The 27547-nt window shown below is 36.0% G+C and overlaps 1 protein-coding gene across 1 annotated transcript in view; it reads left to right on the plus strand.

Annotated features, from left to right (window-relative positions):
* The window catches only part of DNAH5 (dynein axonemal heavy chain 5), a 143868-nt gene that overhangs the window by 58210 nt on the left and 58111 nt on the right, over nt 1–27547 (plus strand). The window contains exons 26-46 of the mRNA XM_068670986.1: nt 334–396; nt 1372–1610; nt 2370–2610; nt 3058–3257; nt 4085–4238; nt 4866–5029; nt 5678–5834; nt 6724–6936; nt 7714–7938; nt 9246–9418; nt 10465–10643; nt 11545–11732; nt 12161–12355; nt 12675–12809; nt 13500–13607; nt 17551–17704; nt 18265–18411; nt 20196–20437; nt 25939–26115; nt 26624–26828; nt 27261–27403. Coding sequence (XP_068527087.1) covers nt 334–396; nt 1372–1610; nt 2370–2610; nt 3058–3257; nt 4085–4238; nt 4866–5029; nt 5678–5834; nt 6724–6936; nt 7714–7938; nt 9246–9418; nt 10465–10643; nt 11545–11732; nt 12161–12355; nt 12675–12809; nt 13500–13607; nt 17551–17704; nt 18265–18411; nt 20196–20437; nt 25939–26115; nt 26624–26828; nt 27261–27403 — 3702 coding nt within the window. The remainder of the gene's footprint in view (nt 1–333; nt 397–1371; nt 1611–2369; nt 2611–3057; nt 3258–4084; nt 4239–4865; nt 5030–5677; nt 5835–6723; nt 6937–7713; nt 7939–9245; nt 9419–10464; nt 10644–11544; nt 11733–12160; nt 12356–12674; nt 12810–13499; nt 13608–17550; nt 17705–18264; nt 18412–20195; nt 20438–25938; nt 26116–26623; nt 26829–27260; nt 27404–27547) is intronic.

The raw sequence follows: 27547 nt of genomic DNA on the forward strand, positions 1-27547 counted from the left end.
AATGCTTATTTTTTATTGATAAAGGTGCAACTCTTGCCTACCTGTTCCAATATTAACAAAACTTCTGTCTTAAAAAGAAAATGGCTTGTCTTTGTTCTTTTCTGAAAGTAATTTTTTGTTTTAGTAGGTAATTTTGTAGTCTCTCAGTGCAGTTGCAACCGGATGTATGTAAGGATGGAATCTTGCAACCACAAAAATGTTTGCATTTCTAATCTTTTTTTTTTTTTTTTTAAACGCTGGTGCTGGTTAGAAATAATTTGTGGTTATTTAACTCTTTTTTTTTACTCATTTTTTCTCTATTCTTTTTTTTTTTTTTTTTTTTTTTTTTTCCAGAATGGGCCAATGGTGGTTGGCTTAGAGCCTCATGAAGCCAGTGACAGGCTTACTATGTTTCAGGTACTATTCATTCTAAAATATTTCTTATTGCTTCTTGCAAATAAACTAGCAACTGAAGGCTCTGAGAATAAATCCAGGGTAGTTGAACTAATTTTCATTGACTTTCATTTTATTTTAACTTAATGATGAAATAGGTGGTATTTTTTTTTCAACATCTTCAAGGAATGTTGATTAAAATGATAATTTTAGGAGCTTCATAAGAGTGGCTGCATAGGTAATGAGTAATAATAACTAGATTCACATGTCTGGATCAGAGCCTACTCTCGAGTGTACTTGGTGATAGGCTGTTCTTATGTTCATTGAAGTGTCTTTTGCATGACTGCAATTTTGCCCAATTCTTTCTGTTCTCCTTTTCTCACTTAAAAAAAAAAAAAAAAAAAAAAAAAAAAAAGTTTTAAAAGTTTCCATATAAACTGACTATTTCTACTGTTGAAATGTTTCTTTGTGCAGTGGTTAATTTCTTCTCCTGTAATGACGCCTTCTAATTGTTTTCCTTTTCCCATTATGTTATTTGTTTGGTTTTCTTATATGTTTCCTCAGTTACATAAGAGCTGTCAAGTAAATTTTGTTGTTCTTTCTGATGCTTAAGCAGTAATAATCCTTACTTCAACCCTTCATTAAGAGAATTGCACAGTTTACTTGAGGAGTTAAAATTTGCAGTATCCACCTTTCTTTGCTTTCCACATCATGCTCAACCTCTTTCAAATGCAAGCTTACCATATACTGTTTGTTCTGTCGCTGTGCTACATGGAATAAGTGACCTCCCTGTCAACTTGTAGAGATGTGTCTCCAAATTCCAAACTCTTAAAAAGTTTTTTCACATGAAAATTTCAACCAAAACCTGTTGACAGTAAGTTGTTAGTATCTCCTGTACATCCTTCTAGTATTTACTAGATTTTAACCACTAATGCAGCTCTAAGCATAATGCCAGATGTATTTAAATGTATTACATCTAATTGCTTGCTTTCTCTCTAGAATCGATTTGATAATCTCTTTCGGAAATATATTGCTTATACTGGTGGGGAAGATCTTTTTGGTTTGCCTGTTACACAATATCCTCAGCTACTTGAAATAAAGAAGGAACTGACTCTGTTACAGAAACTCTATAATCTATATAACAATGTCCTTGACACAGTCAGTGGCTACTATGATATTCTTTGGTCAGAATTAGACACTGGAAAAATTAATAGTGAACTTCTGGAGTTTCAGAACAGGTGAGAAACTGTTTCTGTGAAAAGACGGCTAAAATACTTGTGTTACATCTTAAATATTATAATTGGTTAGTATCATTAATTTTAATTGGAAAAATATGTCCATTACCAATTCATAATTTAAGGGAGGCAGTTTAGACTCTAAATGTTGAGGATTATTGCTCCTTTGAGAGTTTGGGTAGCACTTCCTTCCCTCCTTCCTTCCTAATATAGGTTAAAATTGCTATTTATTTTCTTCATGATTGAAATTTAATTTGTTTGTTTTAATGTTATTTGTCATGAGAGAGATTCACCCTATATATCGAAGGCAGGTTAGTGAATTGCTGAATATTTTTGCTACAAAATGGAATGTATTGCCTGTATAGAATATGAACTTTCAATGAAACCAGGAATCAAGTGATTTAAAGAATTAAATCTGCCTGTTCTGAGGAACAGTGGTTTTGCTAGAGAATAGAGCAGTTCATCTCATAAGCCTCACCAAAAGATGAAATCAAGAATAAAGTGATTTAGTTGTCTTTGAAGGTCACTTGGACAAAGTCTATTGGAATTATGCAGCTACACTTTTTAGGGTGAGCCTGTAGGTGTCCACCTTCCAGTCAGTGAAATTGACTGGAAATATTTAGTCACATACAGAATCTTCAAAATACAGGGAACCTGACTTTGGAGGGTATGTAGTCTAACGTTAAAACTATATACGGTGGTTAAATGGGTAATGAAACGAATATCTGAAACTGTGAGAAAACTTGGATTCTTTTTATGTAGATGCCGTAAACTTCCTCGTGGTGTAAAGCAATGGCAGGCCTTTTTTGACCTAAAGAAGACTATTGAGGACTTCTGTGAATGTTGTCCACTGCTTGAGCATATGTCAAATAAAGCAATGATGCCTCGGCACTGGAAGCGGATTACTGATCTCACTGAGCACAGCTTTGATGTGGAAAGTGAAACTTTCAAACTGAGGAATATTATGGAAGCTCCACTACTCAGATATAAAGAGGAAATAGAGGTATTGTGAAATGGATGCGTGAAACTAAGCAATCTGCTCAGGTAATATTCTGAGTAACAGTAGTAAGAAGGAAAACAGTATTTCCAAAGAAAGAACAGAGAAATAGTCTATCACTTCAGTTTTCTGTGTAAAATAATGACGCCTGTATTGTGGTGTGAACTTTATTAAACCATGCCATGTGGCTCAGGAGTTAATTTATGAGGATGCTTTGCAACATTAAAGTTATGAAAATAATCACTGTATTATTCTTGTAGTCTCCACAAACTTGACCATATTGTGGTGTGGTATGTGGGTTATTAACTATGGTGTTTTTATGTCTGTAACTCTTTCCAGTTGATAAATAATTGCTCATCAAACTAAATAGAGTTAAAGGAAATGCCAGTTAGATTTGGATACCAAAGACCTGAACAGGTGATAGCTTGTTTTGACATCTTATTTATTTAAAAGGATATCTGCATAAGTGCTGTGAAGGAGAAAGACATTGAGCAGAAGTTAAAACAAGTGATAGCTGAATGGGACAACAAAACGTTTATCTTTGCAAACTTTAAAACCCGTGGGGAACTTCTTTTAAGAGGAGACAGCACATCAGAAACAATTGCTACTATGGAGGACAGCTTGATGATTCTTGGTTCTCTCATGAGTAACAGGTAACAAGAAAAGCACTGTGTATTTGTGTGAGTTATAAATATCAGCAAGAGGCTTTGTTTTATTGAAGAAATTTATCTTTCACAAAGGAGAAGGAAAGTAAACATCTAGATAAAAACTAAAAGCTTGCTTGTCCTTGGGCTGTTCATGGGCTAGTTCTCATTGACTGTTTTCCTCCATTAAGTTATTTTGAAATAATGTGTTCAGACTTCTGATTAATCAGCTGGACAGTTTCCATGGATGCAAGACAGTGGTGATAAACATAAAAGGGAACACTGCTTGGTTGTGGCAGAGGTCCTACTGGTATTACAGGCACTACTACTCTGCCCTAGTGGTACACCACTACCTCTTTTGCAGACTTTTGCTGAAGGTACTGAAAATCCAAGTTAAAATGAACTCTGGTTTGTCTGGTTTTACATGTCAAAGCTCCTGGATAAAATAAGTAATACCGAACCTGATCATCAGGAAGATGTCCAGAAGCAAGTGTTCAGTTGATAAGGACCTGGTCACTATGAGTTTTGCAGCTTTGAAGAGATTACATAGTCCCTTTTTGAAACCGCTTTACCTTAGAGTGAAATTTAAATCTTACTCCCACTCACGTCCTGCTTATTCAGATGTGTGCTACATACTATGTGCACAAAGGAGCAAGTTGGAGCTGATTTCTTTTTAGCCCCAAACTAACTGAATTGAGTCAGGTATGGGATAGTATACTTTAACTTGACAAACATGCAAATAGCAAAATTATTCCTCTTCATGTTAGAAGACTGAGCTGGGTCTCAGGAGAATTTTTTCCTGCCTGAAGTAAAGCAAGTATCTTTTTTAATTTTAGATACAACACACCATTCAAGACACAGATTCAAAAATGGGTGCAGTATCTTTCCAACACAACAGATATCATTGAGAACTGGATGACTGTGCAGAACTTGTGGATTTACTTAGAAGCTGTGTTCGTTGGCGGTGACATAGCAAAGCAGCTTCCAAAGGTTTTCAGACCTGCCTTTTTTCAGTTTGGTTTTCTAAATTTTAAAAAAAAAAAAATAATTGTGATGTAACTGGTGCAGTAACATAAGCTTCATTGTTTTGGTGCTTAACAAAATTAGACTTGCTAAGACATATTTATCTAGTTATCATTTTATTTCTAGATTGTTAAATTATTAACCCATATTTGTGTGTTTTGCCTAGTGGTAGCCAAGCCTAGTGAGGCTAGCCTTGTAGTACTTACCTGTACCCCAGCAGCATCTGCACGTTTGCTAGGAATACTTGTCTTAAATTTTTCTATATTGCTTTTGGAATTAGAACTAATTCAATTTTTAGAAAAACTCTTCAAATTGGATCATGCAATTCAAGCATAAGGAGTTTTCTGTGTTTTACTCTAAGAATGATTTGAAGAAAATGTTGATAGCAGGCTTGGCAGTGAAGTATAAAATAAGCTGTATTACATGAGCAGAAAGATTTGTGTTTTTCTAAACTGAAAAATCTTTGGGGTTGGACTCTGGTAATTACTTGTGAGAAGATTACTGGTGCCAATTCTGCTAGCAAGTTCCTTTTGCCTCTTCTCTCTTCCTTCCCCCATCCCTTCCCTCTCCATGTTTACCCCTATGTTTTGACAGGAAGCAAAGCGTTTCTCTAACATTGATAAATCCTGGGTGAGGATCATGACCCGAGCTCATGAAACACCTAATGTTGTTCAGTGCTGTGTTGGAGATGAAATCATGGGACAGCTACTACCACATTTACTAGAACAGCTTGAAATCTGTCAGAAATCACTCACAGGGTAAGATTACCACAAGACCAGTCTTGGGCAGATGGTCGTGAACTGCTTAACTAGCTATAGAGGAAGTACTGTCCCATGGACTTTGCAAAGATTGCGTGTTTATTTCACTATGAATTCAGTTGAACTGGGCAAACAAGGTATCAGGATGGTGCAACACCTCCAGAGAAATTGCTAGTACCAAACTAGTAAGTACTTGATTTGTGACTAAGCTGTCACTATCTCTGCTGATACTGAAGCTGTTTCTGCCTATTTTCAATACAGCAGGGTGTCTAGGTCTATATATTCTTTTCAGATCCTTCACATGTGTGGGGGAAATTCAGCATGAGGTACCTAAGTAGGAAGTTACTGACCTAATAAAAAAACACTTCACTTTAATTTAATTTTAGTAGTATTTACATCATAGCTAACAATAAAAGCTTTCAATTAGATGATTTTTGATATTATAAGTGTAATCTTAAAGCAGGTGCTTTACATGAAGGTACGATGAATAAGAATTATTGGAGTTACCAATGACATAAATTGCATTTTTTGCTATTTGTTTTCTCACAATGGCATTGTGAGAAATATCACCTTTTAAGAGGAAAGGATGTATAAAGTAACCTAACTCACTTTCTGTCTACTTCCTCCCCTAAATATTTACAAGTATAGATACCTGGAAAAAAAACGCCTCCTATTTCCACGATTCTTCTTTGTGTCAGATCCTGCCCTCTTAGAAATTCTTGGCCAGGCATCAGACTCTCACACTATACAGGCACATCTGCTGAATGTCTTTGACAATATTAAAACTGTCAAGTTCCATGAAAAGGTATGTGCTGCCCAAGTCTCAGAGTTCTATTCTATTCAAATTGTTAAACAGTGTGTGATACCTGTTAAATAGCAAGCTACCTGGGTGTATAGGGCATTTGACTGTTTTACCAAGCTCATCACTTACTATGATGCTGCATAGGCTCTCCTGGTATAAGGTCTAGTTTCATATCTTCATTTGTTTAATAGGAAAACTTTATATAGAATAGCAAAACAAACCAAAAGTTTTCACTAGTGCTTAGGTTTCAGAAAAAACACACCTAGGTACTGAACTGTCTTCTGTGGCTTAATATAGACTAGCTTCCTCTCAGATGAACTTCAGATTCTTTTTGAGCATATTCGTATGTTTAGATTGCTTGGAAACATGCTATTTGAAGAACAACTTTATTACACCCTTTATGGAAAAAATATATCATGACACAGATATTTTTTTTCCTCTGTATGTATGCATGTCCTTAGACTTTTGCTGCTTCCACATGCATGAAATTCCTTTCAATGACCATGTATTTTAACTTCTGTGTTTCCATTATTTTTTAATTTAAGATGGCAACTTATGTTAGGATATTAATGCACCACTAATGAGGGAAAGATTCCTTTGCTGTAACTGGAAAGTGTATGCTGTCATTGAAATTTTACAAAAAAAAAAAATAATTCAAGAGTTGGCAGTGAATTGGGGTTTGCCATCATGTTCAGGTGGCAATGTTTTGTTTATAGCCTTTCTTCATACTGAAAGCAATGATTTTATTGTTTTCACATTTGCTTAAAAGATTGGTAAAATTTTTATTTACCTTAATAAATTTAATGAAATGCTAGCAGGAAAATCAGGCAGTTATGATAAAATTGATGATAAATCTGTAAATCACAAACTGTTCTTGCCTTGCTTTTATTAGGTATATGATCGTATATTGTCAATTAGCTCACGAGAGGGTGAGACTATTGAGCTGAGTAGACCTGTAATGGCTGAAGGTAATGTGGAAGTTTGGCTGAATTCTTTGTTGAAGGAATCCCAGCTGTCACTGCATAATGTCATTCGCCAGGCAGCTATGCATATCCAGGAAACTGGTTTCCAGCTGACTGAATTTCTTTCTACTTACCCAGCCCAGGTAAAATCTTTGTTAAATTAATGAAAAATTGCTCACAGATAGGTTAGCACATTGGAGGGATTTTCTTGTCTCTGCAATTAAGATTGCAACCAGTAATACAAATGCAAAACTGACATTTAAATTTATCTTAATCACTCCAGTCTTTTAAATTCCAATTTACATATCTGAAACCAAAAAATCAAAACTTACCCTGAAGCTCTTGTTCAAAAAGATGCTGAATACAATAAATTAACACAATAGAGTTAACACTATTTCTTTACACACTTAATACCTAAGTACTGAAGGAAAAGTAGTAAAATTGTATGTTTATTTATACATTCAGAAAAACACTGTATGTTGCCAAAGGCTCAAAGCTGTGAGTGACATTGGGGGAAAATTATTTTCTCTGTATGAGCTTCTTCACTTGTGATCAGGAATGTTCTTGGAAATGGAATAAAAAGTTCATGAATTACTGAAGGAATATACTAAATTGAAGCATTAATTATTCTGTTAACTGATTTGTTATTAATTATATCTTATGTAAATTATAATGAATTGTTGTGTCAGCTGTGCATCATGGGCGCTATCTATGAGACCTAAATGTGGACTTTACTAGGTGCTTATGAATGGAGTTAGGACACAATAAATGCATGGGTTGAATGACCTCTATATGGAAGCATGAAAAAATAATTTTATACAAGTAGGCAGAATCATTTATTTATGTTATTTGTTTCTGTGAATGTACATTTAAGGTGAAATAGAAAAGATGATGAAGCATACTCTTTCATGTTTCATAAGGTTGGGTTGTTGGGGATCCAAATGATTTGGACACGAGACTCAGAAGAAGCTTTGACTAATGCCAGGTATGATAAAAAAATTATGCGAAAGACAAACCAGTTTTTCCTGGATCTTCTAAACATGCTGATAGATATGACAACAAAAGACCTTAACCCAGTCGAGCGAATTAAATATGAGACACTAATCACTGTGCACGTGCATCAGAGGGACATCTTTGATGGTCTGGTAAGTATTGAAAAATTTATTGAGATATGAGGCAGCAGTCATGTAAAGCAATGTGAAAGAAGACAGTGTAGCTATGATGTATGAATGCCTGCATCTTAAGCCCAACAATTAATTTCAGGATCGTAATGACTGCGTGACTTGGAATATTACAGAAATGCTGGTGTTGCTTCAATGTGTGTCATAGCTTCTCTTTAAGTAATTGGGTTGTTGTTGGCTTCCCCCTCTCCCCCGCAGCCATAGAAGACTTTTATAGTGCTTTGTGTTCACCCATTTAAATCAGATGTGTCTGTTGTGTGATCAGTTAGGGACTTCTTTTTCCTCATCTGCTATGTGGCAAGTAATCATCCTTTCTATAGATTACTTTGGGAGTCTTGAGGAATAAATAGAATGAGTAGACATGTATAGTGTTACAGTACAGGAGCAAGCCTGACGTTTCTTGAAGCTGCCATCATCATTGTTCTAGTTTCAGTAGCATACCTAATTATTACTTAGAAATTTGTTTATTCACTTCACACCTTCTTATGCAGCCACAGGATACTGAAATTAGGAAAGTTAAAGCATTTACTCCTTAAACAATTGAAGTTAAAAGCTATCATGCCTTTTACCTTCAGGAAGCTCTGGACTTAACTCTAATTATGCTGTCTGGGGAAAGGATTGCTGAGTTTTAACCCATTGCAGATAGGCAGGCACCAGTGTAGGTGCTGTTGTTTCACTTAAAATCCTAGCAGTCCTGTGTGAAGTAACACTTCTAGATACAATTAAATTGTGCCTCTTTTTTGATAGGTGTTTTAATATTCGGTTGGTCAACTTTGAATTCTCCCAGCTCTGTTGTATTTCTTAACATGATACTTTATTAAAAACAAACAAACAAAAAATAATGAGCTTTGTGATACAATGTAAATCAGGAAAAAAAGGTACTTCAAGAAAGTGTCATGGTGTGCAGATATTAGTTAAGTTTCTTCTGTTCAGATATGAAAATAAAACGATAGAGTTGAATAGTAGAGATAGGAATTTTAATGTTAACTTAATGACTTAATGACTTTGGTGTAAGGCTATGGACTGTACATTTGTACTTGGAATTTCCTTTCCCTTTGTGTGGTTCCAGGGACAGCAGCAACACTTAAGGATTTTTCTGTGGTAGAAATCAAAGTAAGGTCTCCACTATTCTTGTGCTACTAGCTTACACAGTGTTTTTCATTGTGTTTGCAGTGCTGCCTCTACAGTACCACTTAGATGAGTTAATATAAATGCAGAAATAAATGTTAACCGTGAATGCCACACTCTTTCTCTTTTTCCTCTTTTCTTAGTGTTGCAAGCATATCAAGAGCCCTACAGACTTCGAGTGGCTGAAACAGTGTAGATTTTATTTTAATGAAGACTCTGATAAAATGATGATTAATATCACTGATGTGGGTTTCACATACCAGAATGAATTCTTGGGCTGTACTGACAGGCTTGTCATAACTCCTCTTACAGACAGGTGACAAAGACTGATTTTATTTGTTTATTCTTTCACTCCACATCTAGGCATTTACAAGAGCAATTTAGTCATTCTTATTATATGCAAAATAGATCTCAGCAGAGTTTGTCCTTCCCAGTCTTTTTCAAAGTCAATAAATTTACATGAAATATGTTAATATTTTTGTTTCTGTTCCATACAATATGGACTACCTTCCGACCAGCTTTATTTCTGCCACATGCTTTTGTGTTCATTATGTATATAAAGCATGGGATTATGATCCGTGTGCATACGATGCTAATATACTCAAGGATCAGGTACATCCAACAGGTAACAGTATGCAGAGAGAGAGGACAAAATACATGTTTACAGGCAAGTAATGGTAACAGCTAGGGAAGAATAAACAGGACAATCAAGTTTATTCAGTTGCAATAAACTGGTAGGCCTACCTACCTAACTTTAATAACACACAAAAGGATTTATAAACAAAATGACTAAATAAGTGACAAAATAAGGGATATGAAATAAATAGATTTTTTAAAACTATTTCATACAGAAAATTCTGCAGCTTCTCTTTAGATACAATTGACAGATGGTGTTCTACAGCATCACACACCAATCTCATTTATGAAAATGAGATACACTAATCAAGTTTTAAAGGTGGATAAAATGTCAAAGATATCTGTCCTTTATTCTTGTACTCCACAGTATGATGTAGTTCAGAGCTACTTTAGATAAAGCAATTTAGGAATTAAGCTAACAAAACTGGTTAGGCAGAGTAGCTGTAACTTTTTTCTTCCCTTGTTTCAGGTTGCCAGTTATTGAAGATTATCTGTTTTTCCGCTTTTTATGTATGAAGACTAACCATAGTATTACTCGCATGAGAGGCTGAGTGAAGGGTTTTTCTTCTGGCTGATTTAAATTGTAATTAGAGGCATGTCATTTCAGTACTTTTCTTGTCTTCCTAAATATGTTCTTCATGTGACACACTTGAGTAAGAGCCTCTGGCACAACATAGAAAACTGTGTACTTTGCCTGTTAAGTGATGATAGCTTGTTGTCTTTTAGATGTTATATCACTTTGGCTCAAGCTTTAGGCATGAATATGGGTGGAGCGCCTGTGGGACCTGCAGGAACTGGGAAAACTGAAACCATCAAAGATATGGGACGGTGTCTTGGTAAATATGTAGTGGTCTTCAACTGTTCAGACCAGATGGATTTCCGAGGACTTGGGAGGATATTCAAAGGTAAGATGTGGACTATATGAAGGTTACAAATGCTTAGAGAACAACTTTGTAAGTTAAGATTAACACATAATCAGCAGCTGGTTCTCTGTCTTTTAACAAACACAAGTAATTAATATCTTGATATGAATGTAAAATACCATTGCAACACTCTCTCCAAGAAATACATGTGTCTAAAAAGATTAGACAGTTTATGAAAGGACATATAAATACCCTTAAAATAATCAAGGGGGACTGCCAATGTACGCATGTGTGAAATTTATTACTGGACTGGTGGAATGTGTTGGATTCAGATTTTAGTATTTTGTCATTACAAATGTCAAAGTTCTTACCAGTTGAAAGAAATACATCAATAGCAGTAGATACATTTAAAACAATTGGCGCAGCTCACTGAAGGTAAATACAAACATTATTTTAATCATCAGAAATTGATACCAACTGTAGTGATGATGATTCCCATCCCCACCCCCAAATAGCTGTGGAAGAATGGAATTCTGGCACAGAGCGGCCTCTAGCTCCTTTTTGGGTGAAATTGTCTTTACTGTTCATTTTATTATGTGGAATAAACTACTGACATTACATCATACTTTCATAGACTTATTGCAGGGATTTTCTTGGAGATAGGGAGGAACAGAAAAAATGTTGAAGATACTGATAAAAGGAGCAGAAATCTAATGTTGTTGTTTCAGAGAACATTGAAAAGCTTGAGGACTGTAGAAACTTTGTACCTTCTTACCTTAAAAAGAATCAAACTTTTCTGCTTGTTCCTTACTAAGCCCTCCAAAAGACTTTTTTTTTTTTTCCTAAGGCAGATGAATCAGATTTTTTTTTTTGTCTTATGAATTATACCAAAAAAGGATTAGCAACATAATCGTCAGATGTTTAGTTGCTCTTCTCTTTGAAGGTCTTGCTCAGTCTGGCTCCTGGGGTTGCTTTGATGAATTCAATCGTATTGATTTACCAGTACTATCAGTAGCTGCACAGCAAATTGCAATTGTGTTGACATGTAAGAAGGAACATAAAAAAAGCTTTATTTTTACTGATGGAGATCATGTGGAAATGAACCCTGAATTTGGCATCTTTCTTACTATGGTAGGTATTCAGTAGGTTTCTGATATGCCAGTGATGATTGTATGATTATCGCTTCTAACCTGATATGTTAAATGTACTTGCTAACTCTGATGTCACTCCATTCTTTGAATTCACTGACAATTTGAGATGTGAGCATTGCTAACAAAGACAGTTTACTGAGTCTTTTTCTTTGACGTTAGTTAAAAGTAGCTAGTCAGAACTGGACCTGTAAGACAAATGAAATCTAGATTTGAAGTGTTCAGGTGTAACATCTTTCATACCTCATATATGAGAGGCTAAAATTCTATAAAGATATGGTGATAAATTTAGCTGATAATTCATTTTTAAAACGGGATTTAAAGCCAAGAAGTTACTTTTGTCAAATTAGACTTTGCTGATTCTTTGGTTTCTGCACAGTAGTCACCATCAGAACTTCTTCTTCTCTCCAGAACCCAGGATATGCTGGACGGCAAGAACTTCCTGAAAACTTGAAGATCAACTTCCGTTCAGTGGCCATGATGGTTCCCGATCGTCAAATTATAATTCGTGTCAAGTTGGCTAGCTGTGGTTTTATTGCTAATGTTGTATTGGCAAGGAAGTTCTTCACACTGTACAAGCTGTGTGAAGAACAGCTTTCAAAACAGGTGATAGTTTTCATTTGCAGAAAAATTATCTTAAGGAAAGACTATAAATGGTGACACAAATTATTAGTATTAATTTATGCATTTACTTATTATATCAACCCATGAATTTTTTCACTTTTTTCATTTCCGTTCTCTTCCCCATCCTACCGTGGGAGTGAATGAATGTCTCTGTGGTTCTCAGGGGGCATTGTGGGTTACACAGATTTTAGGAGACATTTGTACCACAAGTACCGCTTCTCATACCTTGAATGATAAGTCTGAATTGTTTCATTCCCATAAACTAGGGAATTTTTTTTCCCAAACTTTGTATATAATTTAGGTGCACTATGATTTTGGTTTGCGGAATATATTGTCAGTGCTACGCACATTGGGAGCGGCAAAAAGAGCAAATCCCACAGATACTGAGTCTACCATAGTCATGCGTGTGCTGAGAGACATGAACCTGTCTAAACTGGTAAGATCTGAGGACATAGTAAATTAATTAAACTATACTTTGGAGCCAACTGTTTCTGGGCTCACAATTTAAATCTGTTAAGGTGATCACTAGCAGACTGGATGTGGCCTTTACTCTAATTCTAGCTTGGAAATCTTGAATTCACTAGATGACTTGATTTGTTCAGATTATTATTTTTTTTAAACTTATTTCCACTGCTACCTATAGAAAGAAATGACCAAATAGAACTCTGTGTAATAGCCTCTTTGGAAGTTTTGGCCTAAAGCGTTCTGCTTATTGTATTTAGTCACTCTTTAAAAATGTTATTTTTACTAATGAGTACTACCTCAACAGACTTAAATAGTTAACAAAACCTCTTCTGATGTGATACTTCATCTCCTTTATTATCTTTTATACACCTTAGACAAAAAAAAAATAAATCTACCTGTATAAATGGCATTACTAAAATATACTTTATTAAATTAAACTGGTATCTCAGTGGCTTATTTTCAATAACTTCATTATTGGAGGCATCACACAATCTCCTTCTGCTCTGTCCTGCTAGCGTGTTTAGCACCTAAAGGGTTACTATAGATTGTTCCTTAGGTTTTTAAATATTTCTTTAGCCCACAATAATTAAAGGTTGTCTTTTGAGATGCTAGAATAAATGGAAAAAAAAATATTTTTTTTTTCTCTCTTGCTTTTCCCTAGATTGATGAAGATGAACCCTTATTCCTAAGTCTAATTGAAGATCTGTTTCCAGATATCCACCTTGATAAAGTACAGTATCCTGAATTGGAAGCTGCTATTGACAAACAGGTAATGTTTCTCCTGATATGTTCTGTTGTGGCATAACTAGTATGATGAGATGTCTTTAGTAATTACTGGTGCTGAATCTACCCAGCTGGTAAGAGTAAGCTTTTCCATAAATCTTTATCATTGGCATATTAGTATTAGTCTTATCATTAAGGATGTCACTGAATTGTTGTGGTGTCCTGTGGTTTTCTTGTGAATCATTTGTGGAGATAGGTCTGAAAAACATATGTATGTACATTTGCCTTATGTGAATCAGGATTTAATAGTTGTATAAAGTCTAATCAACAGAATATGAGCTTGAGGAAAGATTTTGCTAAAATAGCATTTCCTCTGTTTCAGTTTCCATTAGATCTTATGGAACATTGTGATAGGGCTGACTAAAGAACATCAGTGGGATTTAGAAAATGATCAGTTTTATTAAACTTTCCTCCAGAATTTCAATAATTCCTCAAATAATTATCTAATAGTTAAACAGAGAAATAAAAAGCTCAAAAAATCAAGAAAAAGAAGAAAAAACAGCATGAAAAAACACATTTCTGAAGAATTTGAGTAAATGACTTCTCATTTACTTATATTTAATATGATTAGTTATAAATAAATAGGTCTGTTTATGGATTTCTTAGCAAGGAAAAGTTGAATCATCAGCTAATGTCTATAAAACTGTTTTGCTTTCTGTAGTTTATACAGTTGTTTTTAAAAAAAGACTCTTAAATTAAGCTTCCATTAGGAGAAACCACATGGAACTTGAATCTTATGCTTTAAACTGTCATTTCCTAGAAAATTAAAAAGAGGTGACAATAACATGGTCTTCACAGGTCTACTGTTGGTAAACTACGAGACCAGACATAGAAGGTATGGTCTTCCATTTAAAAAAAAAAAAAAAAGTATTCCATTTAACAGCAAACTGTATTGGGTTTATGTAGCAATTGCATTTGCATGGTAGCAGGTGGGCTGCTGGGGTGGCCTCTGTGAGTAGAGCCCAGCAGCTGCCCCATGTCAGATTAGAGCCAGCTCCAGCCGGCTCCAAAAGGGACCTGCTGCTGGCCAGAGCTGAGACAGGGAGAGATCCTGTTGGGCCTCTGGGAGAGCAGATCGAAGAAACACAAAACAAACAAAACAAACAAACAAGCAAATAAAACAAACAAAACCCACAGCTGTACAGCAACAGCTGGGAGAAAGGAGTGAGAACCAGCCCTGCAGACCCCAAGGTCAGTGCAGAAGAAAGCACACACCCATGTTGGAGCAGTTCTTGGAGAGCTGCTCCCTGTGGGCAGCCCATAGAGGATCACTTTGGGAAGGACAGCGTCCTGTGGGAGGGACCCCATGTGGAGGAGGGGCAGAGAGGGACCCTGAAGGAGCAGTGGAGACAAAGTGCCAGGGACTGGCCACAGCGCCCAGTCCCAGTTCCTCTGTGCTGCCTGGGGATAGTAGCTTGGAGAGGGTGGATGGGTGGGGGAGGTGTTTTTAGCTCGCTTTTTAGTTTCTCAATGTTCTAGTCCACTATTGGTAGGCAATAAATTATATTAATTTCCCTATGCTGAGTCTGTTTTGCCCATGATGATAATTGGTGAGTGATCTCCCTGTCCTTATCTAGGCCCTTGAGCCCTTTCCACCTTTCCATTGTATTTTTTTTTTTTTTTTTTTTTTTTTTTTTTGAGTGGGAGTGAGAGAGCAGAGTTGTGGTGGAGTTCAGCTGCATAGCATGGTCCAATGCAATTTAGTGCAGTGACAGTGTAGAAATTTTTGGTAGTTTATTTGGGGCATTTGCTTAATGCTGTGCTTTATTTTGCATTCTACTAAACCTTAGTATCTAGAGAAACCCAAAGTGGTCAGCCAAGTTTTGTTTGTCTTGGATGAGGATCAATGATTTGTTGAATGGAGCTCTTAGTTGTGTTTTTGGAGCTGCAATGATTCAGTACAATGAAAACAGCTAGGTTAGGACAGAGTCAACTTTAAGAGGGCTGCCTTTATTAGGGAAGGGAAACAGAAGCTGTTGTGAAAAGATCATCGAGAAGAAACCATCATTACTTGAATGAAAGTGTTTTCCTGTGTTTATATGTTGTGGTGGGTTGTCCCTGGCTGGCAGCTATGCCCCCACACAGTCCCTTGCACACTTTCCCCTACTGATAAGGGGGAGGGATTTCTATGGACAAAAATGAGGAAAAATAAGGTTATGGGATTAAGTCATTTTGTAAGTGAAGAACAAAAAAAAAAAAAAGAAGAAAGAAGAGTCTCCAAGCAACAGCTACTTCAGAGAAACTTCCCTCCAAGTTTTATTGCTGAGCATGATGCCGTATGGTAACAAATATCCCTTAGCTCTGTTGGGGTCAGCTGTCCCAGCTGTGTCCTCTCCCAGCCTCTTGCCCACTCTCTGCCTACGCACTCGCAGGGCATTGTGAGAAATAGAGAAGGCCTTGTTGCAGTGCAAGTGCTGTTCAGTAATAGCCAAAACATTGGTTTGTTTTGGTCATAAATCTAAACCACAGCACCGTATGTTCTGCTATGAAGCAAATTAACTCCATCCCAACCAGATCCAGTACGTGTAACAGCTGTTAACAGAGGTTCTTTTCAGAACATATAAAGTCTGTTTGTGAACATGCTTCTCTTTAATATGAGTGATAACTAGTCTACAAGATTATTGCAGAAACCATGTGTATTAGAAATCATTAAGAAAAGATCAGTGCCCATTAGGACTTGATTGGGCTGAAGGAATAACTGAAGTGACCATCTTGTTTTATGTGAAGATGGAAATCAGTTCAGATATGTTCTTCGGGTGCATCATTACCTTGTATATGTAATATTACTGGATAAATATTATTTATTTATTATGTATATTAAATATCCAGTAAATATTACTGGATACATGTGGACTCTGGAAAGAAGTTTAAAAGCTTTAATCAGTACTTGAAAGTCAGCTTGATTGGTTTGTTGTTAGCTTCAAGAGCTGTTAAGATGTAAATGATAGCAGAATTTTGTCATGTTTCCATGAAAATGGTGCATATGATGTCTTCACACATGATGTGCTTTGCAAACTCCATTGCTTCAGCAGTTGTGTTCTTGATGGTGCTGAAGAGTTGGTGGCAGCTTGTACTTAGTGGTTGGTGTTGATGAATTCATCCTGTGCAGCCTTCTTTTCTTGGCTTCCTTGCAGAGTAGAGTAAATAAGTTGAGCTGGCATGAGTGATACAGAATGTATTAGTGCTAGCCTAAGCACTGGCAGTTTTAAAGTTCTCTTTAATATACAAAGTGACGTGATTTAATATATGATGAGAAAAGCACTCTGTCTCAAATATATATATACCCATAAATACACACATGCACACATATATACTGTGGCAGTCCTCTGGTTTCAGAACTTAGTTGATTTCGAACAGGAGATTTCATGGGGACATCATGGCAGGAAGGTTAGCCTGAAAGCTTTAGCGAACTTACTGGTATAGAACAATCATATAATATTCGATTTTGAAACAGCATGTCTTTTCTCAGAAGGGTAACATGCAGAAGTTACTCCAAGATCTCTCTGCACACTGAAAAATATTTATCAAAATGATATGCAGAAGAATTTTAGGCTACTGTAGGCATTTAAGGAACTTTATAATAAGAAACATACCATAATAATAACAATAATAAAGTCTTTCTGACTGGTAAGTGAATGACATTTCGTAGCTACGAAAGACATTGCTAGGAAGAGTATTTCTAAAATTCTTGTCTTTTTCTTAAAATGATACATTAACCCTAAAAAAGAGTTAGAAAAAATGGTTTATCTTAGCTTATTGTTCTGAATACATATTTGAACACCAAAAAACTCTGCTTTTTCCAAATAGTTTGTTATATATACAAAACCTTTAAAAAGAGTGTAGTCTTCTATTGAAGAAAGATTACTGAAATACCACAGTATCATGTGTGCTAAAGTGGTGGTAATCTGGATTTCTGTTGCTATCTATAGGTGGAGGATGCTGGACTTGTTTGTCATCCTCCTTGGAAACTGAAAGTTATCCAGCTTTTTGAAACTCAGAGGGTAAGACATGGACTGATGACATTAGGGCCTAGTGGTGCAGGAAAAACTACTTGCATTCACACTTTGATGAAAGCCATGACAGGTATGTGAAGGTTTATATTATAAATGTTATAAAATTTTGCTTTGTTTCTTCAAAGGAAGCCTCAATTACTTCACTGTGAGGATAACTTACTGGAAAATCAGTTTCAGTGTATTGTGATACTACAAATTATCATGGTAACATCTTTTAAAAACTTAAAAATACTTGACATTCAAATTCATACAATATATACATCCTGTTTTCCATATATCAGAAATTTTTATTCTAGAAACATTGAGAAAGAGAAGTACTGCCTGGGTAGGCAGCTGAAAAAAGTGGTTAAAGCATCTTGTTCAGCTGAGGAAATGCTGAAAGCTCCCCCTCACCATAAGTAGTTAGGTCTTTTCCTTTTTGAACAAGACAGGGTCTTTATCGGCAGGATAAAATAACTACTACTTCTATCATTTTGTGCTGCTAGAAAATTTTCCAAGTAAGCACACAGTCTCACTATAATGGTGAATGCATATTAAACCAACCACATGGGTGTAATGATGTTGAATTTGTTGAAGTTCTCTGACTGTTGAAATGAAATGCCACAACTAACTGATGATCTGCCTGCATAGATTGTGGACAGCCACATCGTGAAATGAGAATGAATCCTAAAGCTATAACTGCACCACAGATGTTTGGACGTCTTGACGTGGCAACCAATGACTGGACAGATGGAATATTTTCAACACTCTGGAGAAAAACTTTAAGAGCCAAGAAAGGTATACCAAAGAAAATCCTTCCTCCAAAACAAAACAAGCTGCAGGTCTCTCTAAAGCTGATTTATTTATTTATTTATTTTTGAATATAGCTGTAAGAACTTCTGTTAATTGTATTTAAAAAGTCTCTGGTCTAAATGCTTTTTGTTGAAACTGTGTAGTGTAGCAAATACTGTTTTGCTTTTCCTTTTCTTTGAAATGATAGGCTTTTGCATGAAAGAAAGTGAAAAGTCAGAATCTTCTCCTACAGCACTGCTATAATATAAAGTTTTGGTGCTGTCAGGATTTCTACCAGGTCTCAAACTGCCGTAATAGAAGGGTGTGAATCTTCTTAAGTTGTATCATATCTTGCCAGCCCTGCACATGCCATAGTCATGTGGCCACATGCCATCTGAAATGGTGCTAGATAATTTCTTTCTAACTAATTTTTTTTCTGACATATACAAAATAATTCTGGCATATTTGTAGTCTGCTATATTATTTAAAGGAGAGGCCTTGGTGGTTTGGTGCTAGATAGATTCTTCCTTGTTTTGTCTGAATATTAGTATATGACCTTATCATTAGGCCATTTGGACTAAAAAGGAAGAAAAAGGTGTAAAGAGAAAATGCAAACATTTGTTGTTCAATTAAAAAAAAAATCCATAGTCTTTAAGGATACAGATTCATTAAAATAGAAAAAATGTTTGGATTTAATTTTATTGGTTTTGTTTCAAATTTGGAAATGTAGTACCCTGGGGAATGTAGTATTTCATTAATTGTTGGTACTGTTTTTTCCCTCAGCATGAAATATTAAGTTAGTACACTCACATGACTTTCTCAGTCAGATTCACCATTTGCAGTACTCCTGTAATGACTCTTCATGAAGACCATCTCATGCCTGAGAAGCCTGTAATATAGCTATGAAAAAACTTTAAATATAAAGGTGTTTGGCTAAGAAGTGAGTTTTCTTATCCTGAACCTTCTTGGTTCATGCCTAGCAACCCAGCACCTAGACAGCAAAGATTCTCTCTGAAAGCAGATGAGAGTGGGACTCTGACTACAGAGCTATCTGGCAATGCACAGCAGGGCTGGCATCCTAAGGGACGGCGAGCTGAAAGCCAAGGGGACTGCCAGGGCAAGGGCCTTGCCAGCTGGGGCTGGTTGCCCAGTAGTTAGCTGAGGTGAGCAGCACAGACCCAGACCCTCCCAGGAAACACAAGCATGCATTACGATACATTCGCAGTACTAAGTGGAAAGAGCTGGAACAGCTCCCAAAGGAGCTGGATCAAGTTTATAAACAGGGGAATCAAAACCAATAATCTTTTCTTAATGGTCCTTTTTTATATACAAAAGTGAGCATGCTATTTGAGAAAGTTTTTTTTTCAAGTGTTCCTTTCAGTTAATCTCACTACATTTACACTAGCGTACTGGAAACAGATGAATGGTGGTTTTAAATAGTTCTGCAGTTTCTATCTTTATGTTGCTTTATGTAAGTTGAAATAAACCTAATTTATTATTGAATTGAAGACTGGAATCATAAAACTGTTGCAGACTATTACAAACTGATGACTTATGCTTATGACACTTTATATACTGAGTAACGGATAATTATTATGATAAGGTGACAAACTGAAGTACTTAATTGAAAGTGAGTAATGGAAATGGTAATTGTATTTAAAGCTGAGATTGTAGCTGTGTGCATGAATTCAGAATTAATTGAAAATATGTTTGAAGAGAGAAGAAACTGGTCCATGAAAGAAACTAGAACTTCTTTCATAGGCATTTTTGCTTTCTATTTTGGACTGTAGGTGACCACATCTGGATAGTTCTTGATGGTCCAGTTGATGCTATTTGGATTGAGAACCTTAATTCTGTCCTGGATGATAACAGAACTCTAACCCTTGCAAATGGAGATCGTATACCTATGGCACCAAATTGTAAAATAGTCTTTGAGCCTCATAATATTGATAATGCTTCTCCGGCAACAGTTTCAAGGAATGGGATGGTATTCATGAGTTCTTCAGTTCTCAGCTGGAGCCCTATCCTTGAGGTACAGTACTTAAGTAATTATATTTGTTTATATATTGAAAGTTCTATTGGTTCTATTCAGCCCTTTACTATTGCCACTTTAGGACATAATTTTGTGACTCTATGAAATAGCCTTTAAGCTGTATAAATAAATAGCTGAGTATTTAATATAGCAGAGTTTATGGTAGATTGCACAAAGTATGTTTTTTGGGGGGAACATAGTAAACACATTACACTTAAAAAAATAGCAACTCTAATATATTTCACATTTGGATAAATCTGTAATTCAAGGTAATTTATGCAATTGAAGAACAGCTCAGCTGTCAAAACACTGACTTAGCAGCTTCTGCTGCAGCTTCAGAACAACGAAGAAAGAGCAAACAGGCTGACTCAGAAATCTAGCAATCCTCAAGAAATCCTCAAATTTCATATCTTTTTAACTCATAAAGCCTCTTATGCTTGTAAGTCTTATTTGCTTGCTTTAACTGGATTCCTTGTCCATAAATTCCTGATTTGTCTGACAATCAAGGAAAAGTTGATGTGCCTCAGGACATGGTCTCTAGTACTGACTGGATTAGCTGTTCTTAGTGCATGAGTGATTTCAGTAGAGACAGAAATCACGAGAGAGACAGTATGCACCTGTCCAAAGCCTGAGCAGAAGACAGTGTCTGGAGTAAGTGCAGCCCCCGGGGAGGTGTGTCCTTGGCATGGAACTAGCAAGTGAAGGAGTTGGGGGGGGGAAGTGAGAAGACTCATGTGCCTTCAGGAAAGACAAATAGGAGATCAGCAGGGTCTTTGCAGAGATACTGAAGCATCCAGATCCAGAGCCCTTTAACGGTAAGAAAGAGCGTCTGTAATAGACTGAATTCAAAGGTTTGATGAACAGAAACTCCCAAGATAAGGAAGCCTGGAAACTTGTGACTGGCAACAGAAGGGAGACTGCTTCTCCACCTGCAGATCTGCAATGGTAGAAGAGGCATAATGCCTTGAGAACAGGTGAGGAGAAACAAGACCCATGTGGGAAGACATTAGAACTGGCTTAGCCTTAACCAATGAAGAGGAAAAGGAGTGTGATTGTCATCAGAGACTCCCTTCTGTGTTGGAGATGCCCTTCTGTTGTGACTCAGCAACAGAGGTTTGGTGCTTGTGAGGAACTAAGTTTGGTAGCAGACTGACTGCTAAGGCTTTCCTGTCCTCAGCCTCCTTACTCAAGTTGCTCATACGTACGGGTGCAGTGAAACTTAGAGGGACAATGCTGAGGTTGTCAAAAGTGATTGCAGAGCTGTTGGGGCTGAGGATGAAGGGCAAGGGCACCCAGGTGATGTTCTTGATCCTGCTGTTCAGGATGAAAGGCTCAGGTAGGAGTGTGTGCATCCAACAGGTCATTACTGAAGTGTGTGTCAGCTGTCACAGGCAGAGGCTCGATTTCTGTGACCAGGGGACTTTGAGGAACAACGACTGCTGAATAGAAACACAATTCTTCTCATCAAGTTAGGCAACATTGATGAGGGGATGAAGTAGATACTCAACATGTTTGCAAACAGCTTCGTCAGAGGGACTTGAACAGACTCGAGAAACTGGCTGACAGGTACCTTGTGATGTTCAATGAAAGCAAATGCAAGATATATGGAATAAACCCATGCAGCAATACAGGCTGCGGGCTGACTGGTTAGGAAGTAGGTCTTCAGAAAAGGAGCTGAAGGGTACTGGTAGATGAACTGTGTGCCTTTGTAGCAAAGAAGACCAATTGCATCCTGCACTGTACATCTACTAAGAAGAATGGCCAGCAGGTCTAAGGAGGCAGATTTGATACAGTTATTGGAACTGAATTGCAGTTGCATTCTACTGTTGTTACAAAAGCTTCTCTGTAGAGAAAACAGATTTCTCAAAAAATCATAAAACCCCTATAAGCTGCTTCTCATTTTCTCATTTTTTTTAATCTTTTAATGAATGCCGGAGGATATATTTTTCTTCGTACTGAAAGAGTAACACACATGCTGTCTTCTTCCCTGTTTTTTATTTTTATTAATTGATAATTCAATAAGCTTCACACCAATCTGTAACACAACCTCTAGTTAGGAACTGCACAAACTAATATTATAGCAAAATGTCTCAATTCCAACCCAGTTCCCTACTGAAAATCATCCAAAAGCACAAGAAAGAGTCTCTGGACCTTTTGCTGTAATTTTTCCCCAGTCTGATTAGTGATGCTAGTGCACCTGAGTCAAATATTTTTCCTAATTATTCTAGTACCTAATCTTATTTTTTTCTACCGGAGTGCCCCTAGCATTTTGAATCTAGTATTTTGGGATATTCATATTTTTATTCACAACAAACCAAAAGTAAAGACAAGAGGAAGCGTTTTGCAAGGACAGCAAAATTAAGGTAAGAGGAAAGATTTCTACAAAATTTTCACCATAGTTTTAGAAATATTTATTTATTTATTTATTTTTATTGTGAAGGTTAGGGATAGCAGGGAATATTCATTTTTTTTATGCTCTCCAACCTTTATAAAATCTCCAGCATTCCCTCAATTAAGTGTATGATCTGATAAAACTGCATCTGTCTCAGAAATCCCCCAGGAAACACAAATATTCTGTTACTGCTCTGGCTGCTGTTGCATTTAAGAGAGTTTACCTCCAACTCATTTAGAAAGTAAAACAAAAAAAGTGAGCTGTTTATGCTTGGACTCTGTAGTGATAATGCATAGTAACTGTTTTCATTGTGGTCCTTCACACCTGAAGGAACAAAGGAAAGCCTTTTTTGGTATGAAAATGTTGATATCTTTGGAGACAAATGTTAACAGTTTACGTCATAAGACGTGATATATTCTATTTCTTAAAGAAGATGGCAGTGCAACTCTTAGTAACACATGCTTTCTCATGTACTCTACCTATGCTTTTAATAACGATCCTCCTTGTTATTTTCTGTTCTTGATCTTTTCTTTTAGCACACAAAATCTTTTACATGAGTTTTCCATAGGGATTTTCTCACAGTTATTAATGTAATTATTTTTGCTTTTATATTACAGTTTGGTTTGGTTTGGTTTTCAATCCTTCCATTCATGTGCTTTTATCAAATAGTTTGTATCTCTCTTTTTTTTTTTTTTTTTTTTCCAATAGTGGATGCTTAGCTGTTTTAAATGCAGCAAGACCCAATTTGCAAATATTCCAAACCAATTTTGCTTGAGAGATAATCCACTGAACTTCAAAACACATGATTCCTTATCAGTACAGATACTTGGAAAAATGTAAATGAAAAAATATGAATCTAGGACAGTGACTTCCATGAGATTCCACTTGTGTTGTTCCTTTCCATACTTACAGCATTGCCTATGGCCTACTGATGTTAGGTGTTCACAAATCTTCCTCCTTGTTTTGGTATATATTCCTTGTTTATTTGCAGACAACAGCCTGTTGAATGTTTCAGTTTAAATCAAGCTATAGATTCAGCTGTAAAGACAGCAAAACAAGAAAATGGGCATTTAATTTTGCTTTATCAGACCTGATTTACCTCCTCATTTCAAAGTGATACAGAGACTAAATTTAGTTGTTTTGATGTAAGCGTTGCACAGAAGTAGTTTCACTTATTCCATAATGATCTTATGCTTTTATTTTGGTGGTAGCAACAGTTAAAAGGAAAACATGAAGCTTTTTTTTTTTCTTTATTGCTTTTAGATAACACAAAACAAATGAAGTTAATTTCAGTCGTGAAACAACCTTTTCAACCTCCCTTTCACTCCCCCACCCTCCCTACATAAAAAAAAAAGAAATTGACTTTGAAATTGCAACCTGTAGTTATTTATCATTTGAGCCAATAGCATATTTGTGTTTTTGTTTTGTTTTTACTTCAAAAACAAAACATCTTGATGTCTTTTCCAGTCCATCTTCCTTTGAATCTGTTTTGTAGTGATATATAGTACATATTCCAGCAGGCAGTGTAGTTGTTAATCTTGCATTGTTTACTTATTTTACTAACAGAATTAAGTTTTTTTCTTTAGTTCCTAATTCTTAGATGCTGAAGTGAACATAGATTTCGTTGATATTTCAAAAGCATTTTGAAAAATAATAAAATACAGATAGCTTAAGAGAACATTGTATATATTCAGATTTCCTGTGATTATAATTTATAAATAACTAAATATAGTAACCTATTGGGATATCATATACCAAGGCATAAGCAATTTCCAAATTAACTGAAAGAGATCTGAAACTTGCCATATTGGTAGTCTTGTCTAACATGCTTCTTAAGCAGATATTGCAAAGTGGTCAAAGGTATTTGTTCCATTACTCACCAACACCTTGAAAAACAATAATATTTTACCAGCTTTTCTAATCTACCCTAATATCTTCTGAACAGCTTGTTAAGTTCCAGATATGTATTTTAAGTATTGCCATTTAATCTTTTGCTCTTTGTTTTCCATGTACTTGTCTCTAGAAAGCTTTTTCATACATCTACCTATTTGTAATAATTTATTTACTTTGGACTTTAAAAGATAAAGTTTCAGAAGATTATGTAGGTAGATGTGTGGAAAGCAATCATGGAAGCACAGAACAGTTGAGGCTGGAAAGGGTCACTGGAGACCATGTAGTAGAACCCACGTCACTTACTCAATACAGGACAACTGGAGCAGGTTGCATAGGGCTGTGTCCAGGTGGGTTTTGGGTATCTCCATAGTTCCAACATTCAACATAGACACCAGAAGACTCTCTGAGAAACCTGTTTCAGTATTAAACCACCCTTACAATAAGAAAGAGAAAAAGGTTATGTTTAGATTGTATTTACTATTTTTCAGTTTGTTCCAAGTATTAGTTTGAATTTTGGTCAAGAATCTGCAAGTGTTTTTGCTGATGAGTGTATTTTATGTGGGAAATAAATTCAAGAGAAGTAGATAAGAAGCATTCCACCACAGAAATGATGGAAGACTTCTGAGTAAATCTAAGAAGCAGGTTACTGCTTTCAGCTAAAGACATCAAAGAACAAATACTGTTCTACAATCTTATAAAACAGTTTTAATTAGGTTTTGTTTATCCAACATTACAGATACAGAGATGCCCAATAAAAATATTACTATTACTCAGACACACAGCATAAGTTCATGGACTCTCGGCAGTCATCCTCTCTGAAATACTTTTTCTCCGCAATTGCCAGATTTTCCCAGGGGTAGCGTGCATCACTGCTAAATGCTAACATTGTGAAGAACAAATCAATTCTTTCTTTGCAGAGTTTAATCACAGCAACTGTGATTAAAAAATACTTGAAAGAATACTTTTTGTGCTGTTAAAAACTTTGAGTGCTTTTATTCTTCAGTATCCATGCTGAACCTCTGGTGGTTATCCAACCCTGAGTAAAGAGTTGGAACTTCTGCTCCCAAACTGTGCCTAAAAAACAGGGAACTGAGTCCCCTATCCCTCTCAAGAAAAATCAACTTTCCATGCTTTCAGGATCTTTTGAATTAGCAGAGCCGAACTGATTGACTTTCATCAGGAATTAAATTTATTTTCTCACCGTACTCTGTAACAGGGATTTTTGAAAAGGCGTTCCTTCCAAGAAGCTGAAATTCTACGTCAGCTGTACTCTTCATCATTCCCAGACTTACACCGCTTCAGTATTCAGTCTCTGCAGAGCAAGACTGAGATGTTGGAAGCCTTTGTGATTATGCAGAGCATTAATATGCTGCAAGGTCTTATCCCACCTAAGGTAAAGTAGTGTAGGGTTTTTCATGTTTATTTATCTAATGGGTATAATTGTAAGTCATGCAGTTATGTGGAGAGATTTTTTAATGTCTTGGGAGTATAAATGAAGATGCAGGATGGTGAGGAATATATTCTTTTTCTTTTGAATACAGTACTTAGTCTGTGTCCTCTTTTCACTTTTGGATTTGGTGTTAATACATACACGTATCAGCAGCTTTTCTTCAGGGTGTTTATTTATTTATTTTATCTTATGGATTGTTACCAGATTATAAACTATAAAATAAACAGATCAAATGCTGTAATGGGTGGTTGAAAGTGGTATTTGCTGGTGGTTTTCTGTTTTTTGTGGTCCACTAGGTACTGATTCAGTCTATTAGTTGGGAACAACATCACTAAATTTAAACATAACTGAAGGCTTTTAACCTGATGTTACTAGCGATTATCATCAAGTAGAATATTCAGGCTATTGAAAACACATTGAAATAAAACAAAAATTTAACTTAATCCTTTAGGAGCAAGGAGGGGAACTGACTCCAAAATACTTGGAAAGGTTGTATATCTTCTCTCTTATGTGGAGTGTCGGAGCGTTACTAGAACTGGAAGACAGATGCAAAATGGAGCACTGGCTACGAAATCATGCAACAATAAAGCTTGATCTTCCCTGTATTCCAGAAGGCAGTGAAGATACCATATTTGATTATTACGTGGCATCTGATGGTTAGTTACCCTGTTGAGTGCTTTGGGGTAGAACTTAGAAGTTATTTTAAAATTGTGCTTTTTTTTTTTTGTAGCTTATTTTGTGTTTAGTTTTACAACTACACTTTACCAGTAATGCTGCATAAAGCTTTTTCCCTGTTGCCTTTGAGAATTCAGAATGTGGATACAATGCTACAGAAATCTACATGGATTTTGTGCTAATGAATTGTCAAGTGAACAAAAATAGACAAGCTGGAAAACTGTGTTCTTGTCATAATGTTAGGAAACAGCTGGGACAGTGGACCGTGTTGCTTTTCTCAGGGGTTCAAGAGGAGTAAGACTCTTAGATAATTTTGGTCTGAATTTACAGAGAATACCATGCATTGATGGAAAATAAAATAAGTGAAAAGGCCTTGTATTTATAAAACATTAAGTTCATTTCTTTTCTATTAGGTAATTGGATGCACTGGAATACACGTGTTGAAGAGTACGTATATCCTAGTAGCAGCACTCCAGAGTACAGCTCCATTCTTGTTCCAAATGTTGACAACGTGAGAATGGATTTCCTTATTGAAACTATTGCAAAACAGAGCAAGGTACTTTGCCAGTATTTCACATCAAAATTATGATAATAGTATGCATGATGACGTTTTTGAATTAGAAGTGAAACTGGATATTATTGAAGAAGAAGAATTTCATTTTTTTGTGTGTGATATAAAACAATAATAGTGATTCCAGGG

The sequence above is a fragment of the Anas acuta genome, chromosome 2 (assembly GCF_963932015.1).
Source record: "Anas acuta chromosome 2, bAnaAcu1.1, whole genome shotgun sequence".
NCBI classification, from domain to species: domain Eukaryota; kingdom Metazoa; phylum Chordata; class Aves; order Anseriformes; family Anatidae; genus Anas; species Anas acuta.